The 22,026-nt window shown below is 45.1% G+C and overlaps 1 protein-coding gene across 1 annotated transcript in view; it reads left to right on the top strand.

Annotated features, from left to right (window-relative positions):
* The window catches only part of LOC147121030 (stonin-1-like), a 40,032-nt gene that overhangs the window by 5,277 nt on the left and 12,729 nt on the right, over positions 1 to 22,026 (top strand). The window contains exons 3-4 of the mRNA XM_085980336.1: positions 14,327 to 16,154; positions 17,712 to 17,914. Coding sequence (XP_085836462.1) covers positions 14,393 to 16,154; positions 17,712 to 17,914 — 1,965 coding nt within the window. The 5' untranslated portion in view covers positions 14,327 to 14,392. The remainder of the gene's footprint in view (positions 1 to 14,326; positions 16,155 to 17,711; positions 17,915 to 22,026) is intronic.

The following is a 22,026-nucleotide window of genomic DNA, read 5'->3' as shown; positions in this document are numbered from 1 at the left end:
GGAGAAATTCAGTTGGTTAGCGCCTCCCGTTAGCGCCTGGTGGGGGGCGCTAATAGGGTGCTAATGCAGTAGCGCCGGGGTGAGGTGAATCCAGCGGCGCACGGCAAATCCAGTCGCCCATTAGAGCTGCCGCTAACAGTTAGCACCTGGGGCTTTAGCACCAGGCAAATTGTGACATCAGTGAGCGTGCATGCAATGCTCACTGAGCGCCCGATCTGCCAAATTGATCATCGCCCCCTGCCTTAGTGCCTCGGCCCGACAATGACAGGAAGAGGAGGCGTGAAGTAGGCGGATGGCGGCTCCAGGGGCGCTATTTAAAGGGATCAGTCGCAGCCATCACGTTAGTGCTGTTTCACTGCTTCTTTGTCAGTTTGTGATTGTGCAAGAGTTTTATTCAGTCATTTAAAGGTTCTTTAGTATCAGGAGTGTTGTGGCTACTAACAATTTGCTACATTTATTCTGACAGAATTTCATAGTGCTACACATCATTACATTAATGGGGGCTGTACTGGCAGTCGACCTCGCCCTCCATGATCTATTGCGGAGGGAGCAGAGGCAGCGAGAAAGATTGGAACATGTGGCCAGAGGGAGGAGGAGGGCCATCGGGGCTCTCAACAGGAGGCCTTAACCTCCAAGGGAATTCCGAGAGCACTTCTCCTACCTCTAAAAAAGTGAGGAGCAGTGCATTAGAAGGCTCCACTTCAGCAAGGGTGTGGTTACCGAACTCTGCCACCTCCAGCAACCAGACCTCCAGCCTCAGATCAGGTTGACCACGGTTCTCTCAGTGGCAGTCAAGGTCACCGTCGCCCTCAATTTCTTTGCCAGCAGTTCCTTCCAGTCTGCAACAGGAGACATAGCTAACATCTCACAGTCTGCCATCCATCGCTACATCCGGGAGGTCACAGAGGCTCTCTACAGTAGGAGAAGGGACTACATTTCCTTCCCCATCACCAGAGAGAAGCAGGACGAAGGTGCATGTGGCTTTGCCAGGATAGCGGGCTTCCCCATGGTGCAGGGTGCCATTGACTGCACCCACGTGGCTTTGCGGGCACCGCATAACAATCCTTAGGTTTTCCGTAACCGCAAAGGCTACCACTCACTTAATGTGCAGTTGGTGTGCAACCAGAGACAGCAAATCCTCAGTGTGAATGGCCGCTATCCTGGCAGCAGCCACGATACCTTCATCCTGCGCCAGACCGGTGTGCCAGCACTCTTCCAGCCACCACATCAAGCTCGCGACTGGCTGGTCGGAGACAAGGGCTATCCGCTCTCCACCTGGCTCATGAATCCCCTCCGCAACCCCAACACTCCTGCTCAGCACTCATATAATGAGAGCCACGCTGCTACCAGGAACATCATTGAGCAGACCAACGGGGTGCTCAAGCAACAGTTCCACTGCCTTGACCGCTCGGGAGGAGCCCTCCACTACTCAGCTGAGCGGGTGTCCCATTTCGTCGTAGTCTGCTGCATGCTCCACAACTTGGCCATCATGAGGGCCCAGCCCTTGCCACCAGGAATTGCGGGACCACCTCAGGAAGAGGAAGAGATAGAGGAGGAGGAGGAGGAGGAGAAGGGTGAGGAAGACGAGGAGGAGGAGGAGGAACAGGAGTGAGGGAGGAGCCAGCCACTCAATCGCCCTTCTGGAAGGGCGGTTCATGACCGCCTCATCAGACTTCGGTTCCAATAAATTAAACCCCAGATCCCTGTTGCTCACCATATCCCCATCATTCCATCCCTGTCGCAGGCCAATAAATTTATCAATAATCAGTGAACACATATTTACAACAACATTATTAGCTATTCACTCTTGTGCAATCTCTTAGTGCTCCTCATTACAGTGCCTTTGCCTGCTCTAGTGCTCCTGCGAAGTGTTGGCCCAGTGGCTGCAGCACGGCGGGTGGAAGGCTGCCGAGTGTCTGTGCGGGAGACTTCAAATGGCCTTGCAGGACGCCCTCGACCAGCTCTGGGCCTGGAAGGCCCAGCTGTAGACTGCACCACCACAGCATGGGCTGGCTGGATGACAGGCAGCGACAAGGGCAATGGCAGAGTGACAGTGGTGGGAGCAGGAATGCTGTCATCCTGAGAGAGGACAGCAGCTTGCTGCTCCACTGACCCACTGGCACTCCCGCGGGGCATCACTGCCAATCTGCTGGAGCAGAGATTGCTGGCCTGCTGCGACACCGTGAAAGCCCCGGTGGATGGTGGTCGACCCAGCCACGATGGCAGCAGTCAGAGCTTACGTGGCATCAAGCTGAGACTGCATGAGAGCCAAGACTGCATTACAGCACTAAGACGTTGCGTCACTTCCGCCTGTGCTGCAATGGAAGCTGCCACATCTCCCATGACACGTGTCATGAAGTCTGGGTCACCACGGTCTCTCTGGGAGTCCACCATCCTCTGCAGACTGGCAATGATGGGCTCCATGGTGTGTGCAGAGCTCTGTGCAAAGTTGGGGGCGGACTCCTGCATGCTCCTTACCACTGCCAAGAGGCTCTCGGGCACCCTTGCCATTGCACCTATCATCTCTGTGTGCATGTCCATCATCCTTCTTCTAAAGACCTCTCCATCAAGGTCCTCATCTGAGTCCTGTGCAGCAGAATTCGTCCTCTGGGGCGCTGGCTCCCGAGCTACCCTTTCCCCCTGGTCTTGCTGCAGCCCACTCGTCCCCGGTGCATCATCCTGTGCAGATCCCGCTACTATACTAGCCTCTAAAGAAGGCGTAGTGCCAGTATCTGAGCTGGTGCCTGTGGGTGAGACATGCAGTGACGTGGTGTGTTCTTCATCCTCCTCTTCCGCCTCGCTCTCTATAGTATCCTCAGGGACAGGCTGCTCAGGTGCTTGCTCATTATCTGAAAGCACAAAGGCACAAGAGTCAGTTAAGGCGAGGGGAGCGGGCAGGAAGAGAGAAGGGCATGCATATAGCATGATTAGCTGGAAAGTGGGAAAGGCTTGTGGGGTGAGGGGGAAGTGGGGATGAACATACTGTTGTTGCTCCCAAGGGGGTCAACGTCGCCGGTGGCCACCTGGCACCCGCCACCTGGCGTCCAATGATTTGCAGCACTCTTTCCTCCAGCTCAGAAAGTGGCTGTGTGTCAGGTTGTCCCTCGCCTGTGCGCTCCTGCTCCCTCCTGTTGTGAGCGACCTTGGCCTGCAAGAGAGAGGAAAGTGTGTGAGTGAGTGTGGAGCAATGTGTTTGGGAGACGTGCCTGCCATAGTTGAATAGCTGTCATTGTGTGCAAGGTGTGAGATGTAAGTGTGAGTGTTGGTAGGTGGAGATTGTTGGTGGGTGAGCGCTGGGGGTGTGGTGCTTTGGGCAGTGTGTGAAGACAATGGTTCAGATGGTGGTATGTAGCATTTGTTGAAGCATTGACTCACCCTGACCACCCGAGTGAGGTCATTAAATTATTCCTGCACTGTGTGTGGGTCCTGGGGACCACAGTGTTGCCCGAGACCCACTGGGCTACCTCTCTCCACATGGCGCGGAAGACTTGTGGGGTACAGCACCGCCCTCCGTCTCTCCACAGCGAGGACCAAGGCCTCCAATGCTTGGTGGCAGAATCTGCGAGCTCTCTCCCTGGGCCGTTGATCTGCCATAATGACGCCTCCTTCAGTGGTCCGGTTCCTTCTCCTTAGCCTTCTGCTGCTTGCTGAGACAGCTGCAGAACCAGCAATGCTGAGAATGAGGTTCTGCAGCATGATTGAACCTCCCCTTTAAGAACTGGAAAGAGCCTGTGGCAATGATGACTAGCAATTAGACGGCACCTGAAATTACTTAGCGCTTTGAGTCTAACGCCACTGAGCTGTCATTAGCGCTTGATTTAGCGCTCCCATCCTTTCTTTGAGCGATGACACTGAATTTTGCGTGCAACGAGATTCATTAGCGCCTGGCACTAAATCTCAAACTTTTCCAAAGTTAGCGTCCACTCCTGGGCTATAATGAATTTCTCTCACTTAGTATTTTAAGGAAAGGGGCGGATGGCAGACTTCCACACTTTATGTTCACCTGAAACTAAAATAAAAGAAACATTTATTTGGAAGCAGTTTTGAATCTGTTGAAGGTTAACATATGTTTACTGATTAGAAGTGATTTCCTTATTACAGACAATAAATCTTTTTGGTATATAATTGGTTTTATTGTACCCATTTTGGTGTCTCAGGCTGTTATTTACAGCTGCTGGGATTAAAAGTATCGTGTGCAGCTGCTAGACTAACTGTTGGTATTTACAGCCACTCCCCAGCCTCTCGTAGTTATATAAAACCCATCCTTACAGAAATCAAAATATAATCATAAAATTAGAATGAAAAGGTTCAAACCAGCAACTTGAGACTTGTTCTCTTGTAGCTCACTTTCTTACTGTAATTACTCTCATTGCTCTGTCTCTTTCTCTGTGCTCTCTTGGTCTGTCTGCCTGCTTTTCTGATTGCTCTCTCCTCACTGTTTTGTATACATACATGTCATTCTGCCTCTCTTGTTGCTGTCACTCTCATGTCTGCTTTGTGCTTTTGTCTGCCTGTGTTTGTCTTTCTATCTGCCTCTCCCTCATTCTTCTGTTTCTTCTTCCCCACTCCCTGCTTCTCTTTGGTTTGCACTCTTACTGATGTTTCGTTCATAGCTTATACCTATTGTGGCTTCCTATTGTGCTCAGTCTCCAGACTTATTTCTCTTCACCTTGAGACTGGAGTGGGCCTTTGGCGTAGCGGTAGCATCCCCGCCGCTGGGCCAGAAGGCGTCGGCTTTCGAACCCCGCTCCAGACAGTCCCGGCAAGTGGAGTCGGAGCTCCGGCTCTAAATTCTGGGTTGACATCCAGCGGGATACGTGTGGGTGTGGGTGTGGGTGTGGCCCCCCCCCCTCGTATGGGTTGTGGGAGCCCGTAAAACCCTCCCGCCATAGGACTAACCACCCTAATGGCTGGTACGAAGATGGTTACGGTCACGGAAGGAGTGTTAATCGCAGCCAGAAATCCTTCCACCACTTCATACAGTTCCCCAAAGGGAACAGTGTGAAGACACGTACGACGACGACCTTGAGACTAAACAGAATAAGGCTGTTCTAAAAACAACATTTTCAACAAGCAGGTGGGATTTTTATATATTTAACAAAGAAAGTATTTAAAATGCATATACATAATGGTGAATGATGGGAAATAAACCACTCTGCCTTTAAAAGGGAGTTGGACAGGTGTTTGAGGATGAGGAACTTACAGGGTTATGGACAAAAAGCGCAGGGTGTGGGACTAAACACGACTGCTTTTCCAAAGAGCCAGCACAGGCATGATGGGCCGAATGGTCTCCTTTGGTGCTGTAAGTTAGTATGATTCTATGAGGACTGTGCACATAAGCAGTTGGGTAAGATTTTCCTGAAGTATTTTGTGTGATTCGCTGCTTCTCAGTGTCTGTCCTCCATTTCTAATACACGGCACAAGGGTATGGAGGCGAATGTATAAAGTGCACTACAGCGCTAGAAGGACGGGTTTCTCTCTCCTGCTCTTCTGAAGACATTGACTAATGCTGGGGTATGGCCTATGGTGCCGGCGGCCTTCCAAGTTGTCACTTTTCATGAATGAGCCTAGCTAGTAAGTGCCAGCAGTCCAAGCTCGATCCTATCCTCAGTCAACATCCACACAAATATTTTCCATGGCAGGTCAGGAGATAGTGATCAGAAGCAGGAACCCTGTCTGATTTTTTCCTTTCCTAACTGTGGGATACTAAGGTCAACTGTAGCACTCCTATTACCTCCCGGGCTGAGAACTGCTAACTCAGCACAGCTCAATAAACAAACCTGATGATGTAGGGTGTTCTTTTAAGTCTCTCTTTACTTTTTAGGGTAATCAGAGGTAGAGATGCTTACAACCTTAGTTAGAAGCACAACTCGAAGCTCAGAATGGCTGAAGTCTTCTGCTTCGGGAGATTGAGGGGTTAATTCGCCGTTGACATCCTCTGTGTTTTTCTAGGCTGTGTCCCGGACTGTTGAGAGATGGCTGCTTTTATACCCTTCTGGATTGTGCAAAAACAAGCTGTTCTCTCGCTCTCTCTTTCCCATGGTTCAAACACACTGATTCTACAGAAACAGCAGCTGATGTTTATGACAGATTCTGACAGACTTTCAAGGCCTACCTCAGCAGCTGTCTTATCTTCAAACTCACCCCATATCTCCGCCAAAGTAGATTGTCTCAGCTAGCCTCCGAAACAGTCTGAAATGAAAGACCTTTCGAACTTGGTCAACCTTCCCAGCATGCCTTCTAAACAGTAACAGTCCTGTGTTCGATCCATCGTTGTTAATACTTTTAACCAAATTCTGCTCTTTGAGCAATCCAGGGTTTCTAGCCCATCCTTTTAGTTTTCTGTAAAAGTCCAAAATCCTTCACTAGGTCTCAGTAGCACACAAGTGTTCTTTATATTTTTACAGTAATAAGGCAGATTAAGGGTTTGGAAGCATAACACTCAAACTGGCTAGACTGTACGAGTTTGAGAATGATGAGGTAATGAGCTGTTCAGCTGTCCTGTTCACCAATGTGTTATTTGTAAAGGCAAGAACAGGCAGTTTACTGTTTTTTCAAGCAACAAAATTGAAACTCTCCTTACTATACATTTATAGTAAACGGTAACTTTAGAAGTAAGTGCTTTTCCTTGGGTGAGTCTCAGGTGGTCATTTATTCTTTGCTGCGGTACTTATTGAATTGAGAAATAGCAACGTTGGGAAATCACATTTTTTCACCCAGTATCAGCATTGAGTACTCAGAGATCATATCATGGCAAGTATAGCATGGGCTAGGTGCAGAGTAAAGGGGCTGAATTTACGAAGGCGTGTTACTGGCGGGGTACCTCACCCAGCATATTGGGAAATTACAGACACACTACTCACAAACTCCTGCCCATTTGTTGTAATTTCAATGGATGGAAAATTGTGGGCAGTGCTGCAGCGAATTACCAAAACGAGGCTGGCGGGTGAGCTTTCCTGCCAGTAGTGCGCATTTATAAAATTGGCCCTAAAAATTCCCGATGCTCTCTCCCAAAAGTTTGCCTTAAATGCAGCCTGAGAAGAACAGCCGTTACTGTATCAGAGTAATATTTCCTCTTCTCACACCAGCCATCCCAGTTTTGTGTGGTGGGCTCACCCCCATGAGCTACATGACTAAGACTATCCAAACTCATTTATCAGGAGAGGAAGTAGTCATCCCATCCATCTGGGCTGATTTTGTATTTAGGTCCCAAAGGTGAAATGACATTGTACTAGCTCACTGACCCAGCCAGTACCCCTTTTAAATAACGTTTTGGTGTGTTTAGAATAATTAGTTTTCAGCATGTTTCTATTTACAATGCTACTCCATAGAACCCAGTATAATCTGACAGCTTTTCCTAACTAAGACTGAGGGAGGAAAATGGAAAACAAAGAAAGAAATGTGGGTCACGATCAGTCTAAAAACAGAGTGATCACACCAACAGCAGTGACAGGAATCAGACATGCTCCAAGCTAATACAAAGGCAAAATACTGCGGCTGCTGGAAATCTGATATATAAACAGAAAATGCTGGAAATACTCAGCAGATCAGGCAGCATCTGTGGAGAAACAGAGTTAACGTTTCAGGTCGATGACCATTTGTCAGAACTCGACTTTACTTGTTGTGGTTTTCACCCAGGACATCAAAGTTATTACCTATTTCCTACCCTTGACATTTATGAGTTGACATTAGCTTGTGGATTGAAACTGGACGTAAACAGGGTGACATGAATCTTGTCATTCATGTGGAAATGGCTTATGAAATGATACTGGGCGGCCTGCTGGTGGCGCTGTCCAGGGAGAGTATAAATACTCGGGCATGGGCCCAGCTTGCTCAGGACATTCTTTAACAGGACTAAAAACAAGGGCATATAAGGTAGCCAAATCTAGTGGGAGGATAGAGGATTGGGAAAACTTTAAAAGACAGCAAAAAATAACAAAAAGATTGATTAAGAAAGGGAAGATAGATTATGAAAGTAAATTAGCAAAAAATATAAAAACAGATAGTAAGAGTTTTTATAGTTATATAAAAAGAAAAAGGGTGGCTAAAGTAAATGTTGGTCCCTTAGAGGATGAGACCGGGAAATTAATGGTGGGAAATATGGAGATGGCAAAAACACTGAATGAATATTTTGTATCAGTCTTTACAGTAGAGGACACTAAGAATATCCCAACACTGGACAAACAGGGGGCTATAGGGGGGGGGGGAGGAGCTAAACACGATCAAAATCACTAAGGAAGTGGTACTCGGTAAAATATTGGGACTCAAGGCGGATAAATCACCTGGACCTGATGGCTTTCATCCTAGGGTCTTAGGGAAGTGGTGGTAGGGATTGCGGATGCATTAGTAATAATTTTCCAAAACTCCCTGGACTCAGCAAAGGTCCTGGCAGACTGGAAAACTGCTAATGTAACACCCTTATTTAAAAAGGGCAGTAGACAGAAGGCTGGAAATTATAGACCGGTTAGCCTACCATCTGTGGTAGGTAAAATTTTGGAGTCCATTATTAAGGAGACAGTAACAGGACATTTGGATAATCATAATTTAATAGGACAAAGTCAGCATGGTTTTATGAAGGGGAAGTCATGTTTGACAAATTTGCTGGAGTTCTTTGAGGAAGTAACATATAGGGTGGATAAAGGGGAACCAGTGGACGTAGTGTATTTAGACTTCCAAAAGGCATTTGACAAGGTGCCACACAAAAGATTATTGCTTAAGATAAAAAATCATGGGATTGGGGGTAATATTCTGGCATGGATAGAGGATTGGCTATCTAACAGAAGGCAGAGAGTTGGGATAAATGGTTCATTCTCAGACTGGCAATCAGTAACTAGTGGTGTTCTGCAGGGGTCAGTGCTGGGTCCCCAACTCTTTACAATCTATATTAACGATTTGGAGGAGGGGACCGAGTGTAACATATCAAAGTTTGCAGATGATACTAAGATGGGAGGGAAAGTAGTGAGTGAGGAGGACATAAAAAACCTGCAAGGGGACATAGACAGGCTAAGTAAGTGGGCAGAGATTTGGCAGATGGAATACAATACTGGAAAGTGTGAGTTTATGCACTTTGGCAGGAAAAATCGTAGAGGAAGTTATTATCTTAATGGCAAGAAACTGGAAAGTACTGAAGTACAAAGGGATCTGGGGGTCCTGGTGCACGAAACTCAAAAGGTTAGTATGCAGGTGGAGCAAGTGATTAAGAAGGCCAATGGAATGTTGGCTTTCATTGCTAGGGGGATAGAATATAAAAATAGGGAGGTATTGCTTCAGTTGTACAAGGTATTGGTGAGACCGCACCTGGAATACTGCATACAGTTTTGGTGTCCATACTTAAGACATACTTGCTCTCGAGTCAGTACAAAGAAGGTTCACTCGGTTAATCCCGGGGATGAGGGGATGGACATATGAGGAGAGGTTGAGTAGATTGGGACTCTACTCATTGGAGTTCAGAAGAATGAGAGGCGATCTTATTGAAACATATAAGATTGTGAAGGGGTTGGATCGGGTGGATGCGGGGAGGATGTTCCCGATGATGGGTGAAACTAGAACTAGGGGGCATAGTCTTAGAATAAGGGGCTGCTCTTTCAAAACTGAGATGAGGAGGAACTACTTCACTCAGAGGGTGGTAGGTCCATGGAATATGCTGCCCCAAAAAGCTGTAGAAGCTACATCATTACATAAATTTAAAACAGAAATAGACAGCTTCCTAGAAGTAAAGGGAATTAAGGGTTACGGGGAGCGGGCAGGAATTTGGACATGAGTTTAGGTTCGGATCGGACATGGCCCTGTGGGTAGCGGAGCGGGCCCAGGGGCCGGGTAGCCTGATCCTGCTCCTGTTTCGTGTGTCTAATTCTGTTAGATTCAGGAGATGGTTCTGTGATAGTAGATTGGCGGTTAGGATCAGATCAGCCATGATCTTATTGAATGGCGGAGTAGGCTCGAGGGGCCGATTGGCCTACTCCTGCTCCTATTTCTTATGTTCTTATGTAGGAACTAGTGAAGGACACAACTAGATCTCCATGTTGAAAAACAGTTGATTAAAACCTTGTTTAATACTTAGACCAAGTGCCTAGTAGTTTTCTTACATCACATAGCAACAAAGCAGGGGATAGTAAAGCATCCATTGAGGTGTAGTGAAGGGTTCAACTTGCTGTACCATGGAGCAATGTGACATGGGCTTACCTCTGCAATATTCGATATGGGCAGTTCCGAGTCTATTGGAAGGCCTGTTGCTTTCATTTGAGAGGGAGGGAAAAAATCAAAGAGCAATCACCTCTGGAACTGTCTTATGCCTCTCCTGGCTATGGAACAGTATTGGCAGAGGTCTCCATCCTAGCCTCTAAATCAGAGATGGTGCAATGCAGTAAGGCTTCAGTAGGTGAAGAAAAAAATCTAAAGTGAGAAGAAAGTAACCTGAACATTTGAAGCTGATCTATAAAACAATCTAATATTTCTCTCAACAAGGAGGACTTCAGATTGCTTAAAAAAAGTTTTTAAAAACTTCAATTTTGATGGAAAAAATATCCTTATGTTTTTCAGCAAGAAAGCCCAGACTAGGAAATCTAGTCACCGATTTTTACAAAAGTATAATTTTGAAACTGTAATTATAGTTCAAATAGGAGCAACTGTAAAATTAACACTATTCCTTAAAACGCGATGACAGTATTTATCTGTGAGGGTTAAACTTTTTTCAGTTATTTTTTTCCTTTTTTTTCCTGGGGCTGGATTTTAATAACGGAGGCAGGTTGCGGGCGAGCCCGCTGCTCGGCAGCTTTCGGACCCGCACCCGGCTGCCGCCTCCAAGCACTTCCGATTTTGGCTTCATTGGCCTCGTTATGGCCGACGTGCGGGTCCCTCCAGGCAATTGCTTGGAGGATGTCAGTTTCTCGTGTCTGATGACTCGTTGTTTGTTTGAAAATTTAAAGGGGCCGTGTCCCCTTTGCATACAAATGTCATTGGGATGGCTTAGTGCTGTATTATCTAGAAAGGGGAGTTGATAGCTTCTGTTTTGAGCAAAATTTAATGAATGATATTGCTGGTCATATTGTTCCAGAAAGAGATTCATGATTTTTTGATTTTTGACTTTATTATCTGACTATGAAATGAAAAAGATGCCAGATGTGTTCCAATTATTTGCTTATTAATATTAATGCTTTTTTCTCTTAAAGGAGCTGGGAGCTGCAGGTATGGCAGCCCAAAAACTAAGGCTGCACCCAGGTTCAATGAGGGCTCTCTCCATGTTCATGTTGAGGGAGTTAGAGGATGTCAGGAGCTCCTCTTCCCTGGAAACAGAAGGAGGAGGCCTCCTCAGCAAACTAAGGCAGCTTGGCTGCAAATTGCTGAGGAGGTGAGCTTGAGGTCTGTGTGCAGACACACATGGGTTTAGTGTCGAAAAAGGTTTAATGATCTGCTGAGATCACCAAAAGTGTGGCCTCTGTGTTCTGGGACATGGAAGTTCAAGAGTGAGGGCTCCGGGAGAATTCCATGTAGAATGATGGTGCTGACACTGAGCGCAAACCACCGTTTATTGGACAGATGATGCCTGGGGTTTGAGACTGTCGGAATTATATTCATCTCTATGTGCCAGCCACCTGTGGTTGAAGCGTTAGCTTACGCAAATCTGGCATGGATGGGTGCATCCCTCGCCTGACAGCCATCAATGTGGTCGCCTGCTGCTGGATTGGCCACATCCGGCCCCGCAAGGCGTCACTCCCCATTCTCCTACTCGTCCTCCTCCTCTTCCTCCAAGGAGGCTGTGTACTGAGCCACTTGTTCATCCGGCAGCACTAAGCCGCGCTGCTCTTCCTCCGAATCTGACGACCAGGATGAGAGGATGTAAATGGTTCCCATCCCGTTGTTATAGATTTCAGTTGAGGCAAGAAGCTTGCAAGTGCACACTCAAAGTGGCCTGAAATTATTCCAATCAGTTCAAACAGCAGATGTGTGTCAGCTTGACCAGTCACAAGGTCAGTAGATTTGCAAAATCTTATCCCAAACCTCCAACAACAAGGTTGTTGCATTTGAATGCCAGCCATGTTACAGGGGCACTTTTAAAGTTCTGCACCAATAATGACTACAGATCATGTCCTCGAGAAACTCGTCTCCTTGCAGCTGGACTGTTTCTGACAAGACGGGAAACAGGAGCCAGAGGCACGAAAATGGGAAACCTCTGTCAAAATAGGATTATCAAGGCAGTTAACAGGCTCTTAACTACCTTAACTACCTGTCCCTCCGGTTGGAGTCGGGTCAGTTTGGGAGCGACTGACCCGACACTTACGAAAATTGCATGGGGCGGGATGGAGGCGGGTTGGGTGTCTAAAGCCATTTTTTTCGATTTTCACAGCTGACCCGCCTCCAAACCCGCCTCCTCAGGGCTATTAAAATCGAGCCCCTGATCTCTATAAACATCATCTGCAATCAGTCCCAGAGGGGTTTGCTCTAGGCACTCCCTCCCATCCCCCCATTTAAATTTTTTTTCTCTAACCCTCTGACAAGCACCATTCCTGAAACCATGAAGGCGAGTGGATGACTTTATGTCAGGCCTCTGCCAGTGCCAATGTGTGATCATTCAAACAATGCTAAGAATTGAGGGGTTGTAGTTCTCAGAACCTTGGAAATATCGCTAGTTACAACACAGTAATATAGACCGTTGTTTCCCTGCAGCTAAATGTTGATTATCCCTTAATAAACCTGCAGTGATTACATCAGAATCATTAGCCCTTCAATGTGGACATCACACACCAATTATATTTGGAAAAAGCTAACAGCATATATTACATCCTTAAATACCTTACTTGCTCTAATTATTTTTGTCATCATCTGTAGCTCCACATTAAATTACTCTCTTCTAATCCCTCTTGCGTATTCATTATTTTCTATATACTGTAATGCCAATAAAATTAAAGGAATGGTAACATGCAATACTGAAATTGTACCAACCGAAGACTGAGAGAGGGTAAGGTGATATGTAAAGGGAATGAACTTTGAGGAGGCATTAGATAAGATGAACCTTTACAGTCTGGAGAGAAGACAGTTAAGTGGGGACTTCTTTGAAGTATCTAATGCATGAAATGGTGTCGTCAGGGTAAAATCAGATCGTTACTTAAGACCAGGAGATGTAAGTGCAAATTGGTTAGAAGTAAATTTAGATAGATATCAAGAAAACATCTTTACTCGAAGAATGATAAATGTTTGAAATAATTTACCAAACAAGGTAAATGAAACAAAAGTATTGGGGTTATTGAAAGTACAATTCGAGGATACATTTTCTGCTTGTGTACTCCCACACAGAGCCTCACGTATATTGTATATTGAGGAACTGCACATGCGTGCATAGTCCACAATTTTCCATCCATTAATTTTAAATATATATATCTATACTGGCAGATCTCTTGTGATATTGCCTGAGGGTGGTAGTCTAGCATCTGGAGCATCATTACGAATTTCAGCTGCTCGATTGGCCTGACTCTTTCAGTTCAAAATCTGGGTAATTGTAGCTGGTTGTAAACTGCAGAGATTGTTTACAGAGATCACTGGATTTGGTGGTTTTTTTTCCATAAAGATTGTATCTAAGTTGCAGCTGTAGCTAAAGTTAACACTGTAAAGCGTGATGTCCGGTACAAAACTTTTATTATACATTGTGTCAGCTGTGGCTCAGTTAGTAGCACCCGCGCCTCTGAGTCAGAAAGTTGTGGGTTCAAACCCACTCCAGACTTGATCACAAAAATCTAGGCTGACAGTCCAGTACTGAGGGAGTGCTGCACTGTCAGAGCTGCTGTCTTTTGGATGAGATGTTAAACCGAGGCCCCATCTGCCCTCTCGGGTGGACATAAAAGATCCTGTGGCACTATTTAGAAGAAGAGCAGGGGAGTTAACCCTGGTGTCCTGGCCAATATTTATCCTTCAATCAACATCACTAAAACAGATTATCTGGTCATTATCACGTTGCTGTTTGTGGGAGCTTGCTGTGCGCAAATTGGCTGCTGCGTTTCCTATATTACAACAGTGACTACACTTCAAAAAGTACTTCATTGGCTGTGAAGCACTTTGGGACATCCGGTGGTCGTGAAAGGCGCTATATAAATGCAAATCTTTATTTCTTTTAGTGAATCTCCCATGTTGTTGCTTATGGTAAGTTGAATGATGTATAAGAACAGCAGCAGTATACTACATAACGCATCATGTATTATTCTGCGGTTACGGCAAAACTTTAAGGCCACTACTGTTTAACAAACTGTTCATCTGTAATCTGATATCATTTAACATTTAGTACCAATGGATTAACAAATTAAAGTAAGAATTTTTTTTTATTATTTTGTTCTTTCAGTTGCAAACAATCTTCTGGAACAGTGAAAAGAGGAGTTATTTATGAATTAAACACATCGGATTAAACATGTGTTCAGCCAGTTATCCAAACTGGGTCACTTTTGATGATGACTATGGCTTCCAGTCACCAGAAGGGTCCTTCAAATCAGATAATGGGAATCATCAAGGGTTCAAATCCAATGGCTTGGTGTTGAACCTTTCTTCTCAACATGACACATCCAGAAGATCTGCCTCTGGAAGTAGCACACCTCTTTCTTCACCATTCACAAGCTTTCCTTGCACCCCAACCTCTGGACTTCAGGCACCAATTACGCCAAGCCCATCGAGGGATAACTACTTCTTTAAGATTGAGGAACTGTCACAAACCAATCAGTTTAAGTTGCACAATAATGAGAATGGATACACTAACCCATTTTGGAATCAGAAATGTATTTCATGGACTGATGCTTCTCACCATGAACAGGAAAGTAACCAGGCCAGTAACACTTCAGCCGCTAATGCCACAAACACTTTTTTTCATGGTAACCATCCTCCCAAGGAAATGAGAGGACACCATAAAAGTCAGTGTAATTCCCCTCTGATTGTTCTTTGTCAAAAGTTTGAAAAGATACAAGCAGAGGACTTCCAACCTTCACAGAGTTCATCTTCAGAAAGCAAACAACTTAATACTCAAATGTCTTCATCTATTGTTCGGAATCTCTTCAGACTCGAGTGCAAGGATGGTTGGCCTTTAATGATGAGGATCCCTGAGAAGAAGAACATGATGTCTTCTCGTCAGTGGGGTCCAATCTATCTGAACCTACTGGCTGGTGGCATTTTACAACTATATTATGAGCAGGGTCTTGAGAAACCTTTTAAAGAATTGCGGTTACAACCTTACTGCAGACTCTCAGAACCCAAGCTTGAGAATTACAAGGAATCAGGAAAGATCCACACGGTGAAGATTGAACATGTGTCATACTCAGAAAAACGCAAGTATCACCCAAAAGCTGAAGTCCTACATGAGGCGGAGATTGAGCAGGTGTTAAAGCTTGGAACAACAGACTACAGGGACTTCACAGACTTCATTGCTGCAGTTGAAGAGGAGCTTATGAAGCTACCTCCCCTCACACAACGCAGAAAGAACTATGAAGAGCAAGAAATGACGCTTGAAATAACAGATCACTTCTGGGGAAAATTTACAAGAGAAGGAAAACTGTTTGAAGTTTCAGTGGTGACTCACATTCATTGTCTGTGCTTCATTAATGGCAATGTTGAATGTTTTTTGACTCTTAATGATTTACAGCTTCAAAGCAGAGAGCGCAGTTACTTGAAAAATGATACGCATAGCAAATGGATTCAGATTTGTGACTACCGTGTTCATAAGTGTGTGAAAGAACATGAGTTTGAGAAATCTAGAGTCATTAAATTCACCCCTCCTGATGCCTGTAGATTGGAGCTGATGCGCTTCAAAACAGTCTGTGACAATCCTGAGCTTCCCTTTTTGTTAAAGGGTCTGGTCACAGTTCATGGAGCCTACACAGAATTGCAAGCATTTCTAGTCATGTCCTCTGCTTTTTCCAATCTCCAAAACATGCTACCTTCCAAACATTGTGAAAACGTGATGATACGGTTTCCTGTTCCCATGGCTTGGTCCAAAATATTTCGCACCGTGAATCTCTTCAGACAGAAGTCCTTGAAGGCTAAAATTAATCGGAACGCTCGACTTGGTTCTGTTAGCACGACAGGTGGTGAACCAGTAATGCAAGTCACCATTGGCACTGCTAAGTACGAACACGCATTCAGGGCAATTGTCTGGAGGATTGATAGTCTACCTGACAAGAATGCAGGTATATTCCATCATATAATTGCAGAACAGTCAGAATGTAGAAACTGGGTCATCTGGTGATGTACACATAGGTACTGATATCCAATCATAACATAAGAATTTTCACATGTTTACATGACATCAAATCAGCAGACTTTAATTTTGAATACTCAATCTTTCATTAATTCTAAAATCTTAATATTTATCTGCTAAAGTGTAAAAGCATGGTAATAACCTTATTTTCTCCAGAGTTAACAAGGACTAATATCTTTACTTTTTACTAATGTTTGTTAATCCATTCTTGATAGGTACGAATTGCCACAAAAGGCTAAATATGGACAAATAGTCCATGTGCGTTCTACCTTTATTCCACCATTTTTCACACACATCTACTTTTTCCCTAAAATTAACAAAGCCAGGAATTTTGGCCACAAAATGTCTGATGTGACAAATCAAGAAGCGGCGGTACTAACCATCACTTTCCAAAAATCTTTTGAAATGGGGATTGTACCAAAGGACTGGAAGGTGACATATGTTACTCCACTGTTCAAAAAAGGGGGAAATTATAAACCAATTAATCTTACCTCAGTTATTTAGAGGAGTTGTCTAAACTTCTGGAGTCCATAATGCAGAACGAAATTAGTGAACACTTGGAAAGGTATGGGCTAATCAGGAACAGTCAGAACAGGAGACCCACCAAGATCATTATTTTAAGATATATATAAATATATTTACATGCATACAGAGTCATGGGATCTACAAGGACTCTGGCACAAGGAGGGACAAAACCTTCCTTAAAGTGTAGGGTAAGGTTTGTGTCCATTTTTTCCCTTTAGCAAGGGAAGATCATGGTCATTAAGGCAGTTCTGTCACTCACTCTAAATGATGTAATCAGCCTAAAGCTCCGACTACTCTGTTTCCACAGTCTGCCTCAGCCCTAACTACAGAAGAGCAGCCCTAAAAAGTCAATCTGACAATTTTCACTTCCCAATTTCAGCCCTCTTCATGACTCATCAGATCAGCTGCTGAGGTGAGCCAAGGCGAGGCACTTCCCTTCAGGGTAGGAGAATAATAGGAAAGCGTGTCAGCTTGGGTTCATCTCAGAAATTCTTCCACCGCCTGGTTTCAGAGTGGCACGAGTAGAAACCTGGGAGCACATTTACCTGTCACCCCTTTCAGCTGGGAAATTCTGATATAAGTCAGCGGACAATCTCAGAAAATAAAATCAAAGAAAAGAAAATTCACCGCTTGTATCATGGAAAGCTGAATCCACCATGGACGTGGCGATTAATAAAACATTGCTTAATAAATTTACCTGTTGAAAATGGAAATAATGGCATTAAATAATAATACTTCACATAGTGGCTGTTGAATTGTTATACATTATTACTATAATATTGGGTGTTTTTGATGATATTTCAGTAATTTCCACACATAACACTTTTATTATTTGACAGCTGTAATTAATATAATCAGTTTTAGTCCTTGCTTGAAAAAAGTGCTATGAAGATTGGATTGTGGCCAACTTATTCCTCCTCACCTCTCTGTGAAATAATACTTCTCTCATTTTATCTTGCAGCATCTGACCACCCACACTGTTTTTCCTGCAAACTTGAGCTGGGTTCAGACCAAGAAATACCCTCAGAGTGGGAGCCATTCACTGCTGTGGAGTTTGAGGCATCTGAAACGTCAGCTTCCAAAGCCAAAGTCAAGTCATTTGGGACAGAAAGCGATATCCAACCAGAGAAGCACATTCACCTGAAGGCTCGATACCACTACCAGGTCATTTTTATATCGTCATCTTGTTTGACAGTGTTTCCGTTTTGAGATTCTGTTGTGTAGTAAACAGTCAGGACATTCATGTGAAACGGGATTGAAGTGTGTATTTTGGACCTACTATCTTATTAAACACTGAAACACAAGTAAAGTAACTTGAAAGGATTTGTAGTAAACCAGCATTGCAGTCGGGCCAGAACTTTTTATTTCCTAACTCAGTTTGTGATGTTATTAACAGGTTGGGTGTTCAATCTGAAAACCTACCAGTGGGTTTTGAAGAGTTCTCTGCAGTCCAACTTTTTTCCTAAATGTTTTGCTCCCCTACTCTGTTCCCCGGGTTCCCAACTCCATCATTGATGCACTCACTGGGAAGGGGGGAGGGAATGTGACTCCTCTACAAATTATTTTTCATGGGTCGCCCCCTGATCCAAATCTCAGAACTGCCCCTGATGTCCACCCAAACTCTTTATATGTGTTTGCACTGCTGTTCCCATGTGCTTCACTTGTTCCTCAACACCTTCTAGATCTCATAGCGTCTCCTCTTCCTGTCCGTTTGTTATCATCTGAAAGCCTTGACCTTGTGTTCTTCATGCTTAGGACTTACAGAATCAAAGATGTTTACAGTATAGAAGGAGTCCATTTGGCCCATTGCATCTGTGCCGGCTCTCTGAAAGTGTCTAGTGATTTAATGGGCTCTTTTTTATTTACTGGTAATTGTTGCAAACTGCTCATTTTTTGATTTGTAGTATTGTAGGAATCGATCTATCCCTAACTGAAGCACTGAAGTCGAGTCAGTTCAATAATTCAACTGAATTTAATCAAACAAGTGAACAAAACAAAAACATGCAGGGGCAACAGCAAACAGGTCTTTTCAGCAGCTTGTTACACGAGGTCTGGGCTTAGAACCTCCCACTCTCTGACATCATGACGTCATCACGTTTCCCGCCGTTCGGGGCATCACGTGACCAACGCGATGACGTCATCACGTTGTTTCAGGGCTTTTGCAGAAAGCTTATTTACACTCAGCCAACAAACACAGATGCTGTAGCATTGGGTTAAAGACAGTTATGCATTTGTACAGAAGATCATTGGTGGTTTTGCCACATGCGCCCCCCCAGAAGTGTCTTTAATCGCAAAGGTCAATCGCAGAGGAGGTCGGACAATCCTGTCGGAGCGACTCCGATATTCCCGGAATCACCAACCGTCATTGTGGACGCGAACCCGACCTCGGTGTCGTTCTTCCGTTCTCGCGCACGGTTTTGCTGCTTTCTCGGTGCCGGTGGCACGAAACTACATGGGGGTCGGCAGTATCTGGCTTTCGGTCCGAACCGGGCGTGGTAGTAACAGAGGCCAGTCTGTGGAGGCGCCGAGGCGGGGTTCCTCGAGGCGGGACGCTTCGAAGTGGCACAGTACTGTTGCATCACCGCGTGAATGGTGTCGGCTTCGGCCGCGAGCGCTATGCTGTCCGTAGCCTCCGACCTGGCGAGGGCTGCTTGTACCTGCTCAGGGAGCTGGCTCAGGAACAGTTCCCGAAACAGAAAACACTGTGGCTCAGACCTGAGGAGTGTGAGCATTTGGCTCATCAACTCGGAAGGCTTAGTGTCGCCTAACCCGGGGAGTGCGAGCAAACGTCGTGCGCGCTCCGCTTTCGTGAGACCGAATATTTGCATAAGGCGCGCCTTAAGCGTTTCATACTTGTCATCCACGGGCGGGTTCTCCAGCAGGCTGATGATTCGGGAAGCCGCCGAGCTGTCCAGTGCGGAGACCACGTAAAGGTAACGGGTCTGATCCAGCACGATGTTCCGAAGTTGGAACTGAGCCTCCGCTTGCACGAACCAGGAGGCTGCCTGTCGTTCCCAAAATTGAGGGAGCTTCAAACTCGCTGCGTTCACATCCATCTTGTTCTTGAACTTTCCTCCGCGAAAATCGTCCGCGAAGCTTCGGGGTCACCAATGTAGGAATCGATCTATCCCTAACTGAAGCACTGAAGTTGAGTCAGTTCAATAATTCAACTGAATTTAATCAAACAAGTGAACAAAACAAAAACATGCAGGAGCAACAGCAAACAGGTCTTTTCAGCAGCTTGTTACACGAGGTCTGGGCTTAGAACCTCCCACTCTCTGACGTCATGACGTTTCCCGCCGTTCGGGGCATCATGTTGTTTCAGGGCTCTTGCAGAAAGCTTATTTACACTCAGCCAACAAACACAGATGCTGTAGCATTGGGTTAAAGACAGTTATGCATTTGTACAGAAGATCATTGGTGGTTTTGCCACAGTATTCTGAATTTCACAATTGGTGCTTTGAATTCCTCTTGCTATTTACAGTACTTATTGTTATGAATCCAGCTGTTCAGTTGCCCTTAGTTGCTGATTCATGACAATGACATTCACATATACATGTGTAATTCTGAAGCGTGACAGAAGTGAGACATTGGAAGTATGATGACTGAAGTACGATGAAAGGTTTCTTCAGTTGGGGATCTCTCTTCTTGGCTATTTTGGTCCATGGATCAATTCTTCAAAAGCTGAAATGAAGAACTGCTTAAAAGGACTTCCTAAGTACAATACGCAGCAAAGCTTTTTGTCTTAGATATTTCAACAAATCTGCTTGGTGTGATTCACTGGGCAGCATTTTCATTGGGCCGTGGAGGTGGGATTGGAGGCATGTGGGGGGTTAAAATCCCAAAATCAGGGGTCCCGACACCATCCCGCCCCCAACCCACCTCCAAGCCAGTTTCAAAGGAGGCGGGTACCCGCCCCGCACTGGGACCCGCCTCCCCGAGGCGGGAAGGGGATTAGTGCCAATTAACTGCCTGTTAACCGGTAGTTAACAGGCAGTTTTTAGCCTAATCCCTATTTTTAAGGTTGAAGTGTGGGATTCCCGACGGCTCCAAACCACGCCAAGTTAGAGGAGGTGGACTGTCGGGATGAAGGGCTTGGAGGGGTCAAGATGTCCGGTGTTCAGGTGAGTGATGGGTGCATGAGTGCAAAGGTAAATGTGTTTGGTGTGTGTAAAGTGTTTAAAGAAGTTTTACATACCTTTACTTACTTTTACAGCCTTCCTTCCTTCAGGTCTCGGGAGTCCCTCATCTCACCGGCACAGAAAGCAGAATGGCTGCGAGCTGTCAAAAATTGCAGCATTCAGCTTTCTGTTCCGGGGAGATCTCTAAATCATCCTGACAGGAAGGAATTAACTTGGAGTACAGATTGTCAGTGTTTGACAGCTTCAAACAGCTGTGAAACGCTGATATGACAAGGTCAATCAAGTCAAAATCGCGTGGGTTGGCTAGAACTCGATGGAGGCGGGTCTACAACCCCAAATTTGTAGTCCCGCCTCCTACCCAACTCCTCAATGAAAATCCAGCCCACTATGTTCCATTAGGTTAAGGTAGTCATGAAGTCCCTTTAAGTATTACCATTACCCTTCTTGTGGCACCTGAGATGACACATCTATCCCAGTGTAATCTAACATTGTAGCTCTGATTTTACAGAGAAAGAATGAACCGTTGGGCCTACGTCAAAGGAAAACATGGGTTTCACAACCTAGTTTCTTGTCAGTACCAAATCCGCAGTGGAAACTTTATCACAAGTTGGCAGGATTTGCCAGCCTGACACACCACAAGAGCTATAAATTTGGAATCAATTTATTTATGCTGACTGAAAGTTCTCCTCATTACATCTGGAATGTAGAAACCTACCATTGGAAAGAATGATAAATATTCCTCGTGAAAATGTTTCCTGTTAACGTCTGTGAAATGGAATGATGTGGTTTCAGTTGTCACAAGGCTCATTGGAAATTTGAAAAAGTAAGGTTACAGTTTTATACTCTGATTTTTTTTTGTAAGTGAATTTTGTGCTTACTGAAATAAGGGATGTTAAATACCGGGAAATTAAAAACATTTCAAGTTTTTGTATCCAGTGTCAGCATTAATGACTACGAGGACAGCTATAGCATGGGTGAGATTTTAAAAAAGCTCATTTTATAGGCCTTAATCCTAGTTCTAGGTAAACACCCTTGCAGACCCCAATGAGGTGAGCCTCACATTTTATTTCCTACACCATCCAACCCTATAGCTCCTGTACTGTGACAGGCTGATAAATCCTGCCAACTTATGGT

Source organism: Somniosus microcephalus, chromosome 3 (assembly GCF_052327205.1).
Source record: "Somniosus microcephalus isolate GS21.2 chromosome 3, FLI_Smic_1.0, whole genome shotgun sequence".
In the NCBI taxonomy this organism is placed as follows: domain Eukaryota; kingdom Metazoa; phylum Chordata; class Chondrichthyes; order Squaliformes; family Somniosidae; genus Somniosus; species Somniosus microcephalus.
The sequence above is the reverse complement of the archived record's forward strand: the minus strand, read 5'-3'. Positions and strand labels throughout refer to the sequence as shown.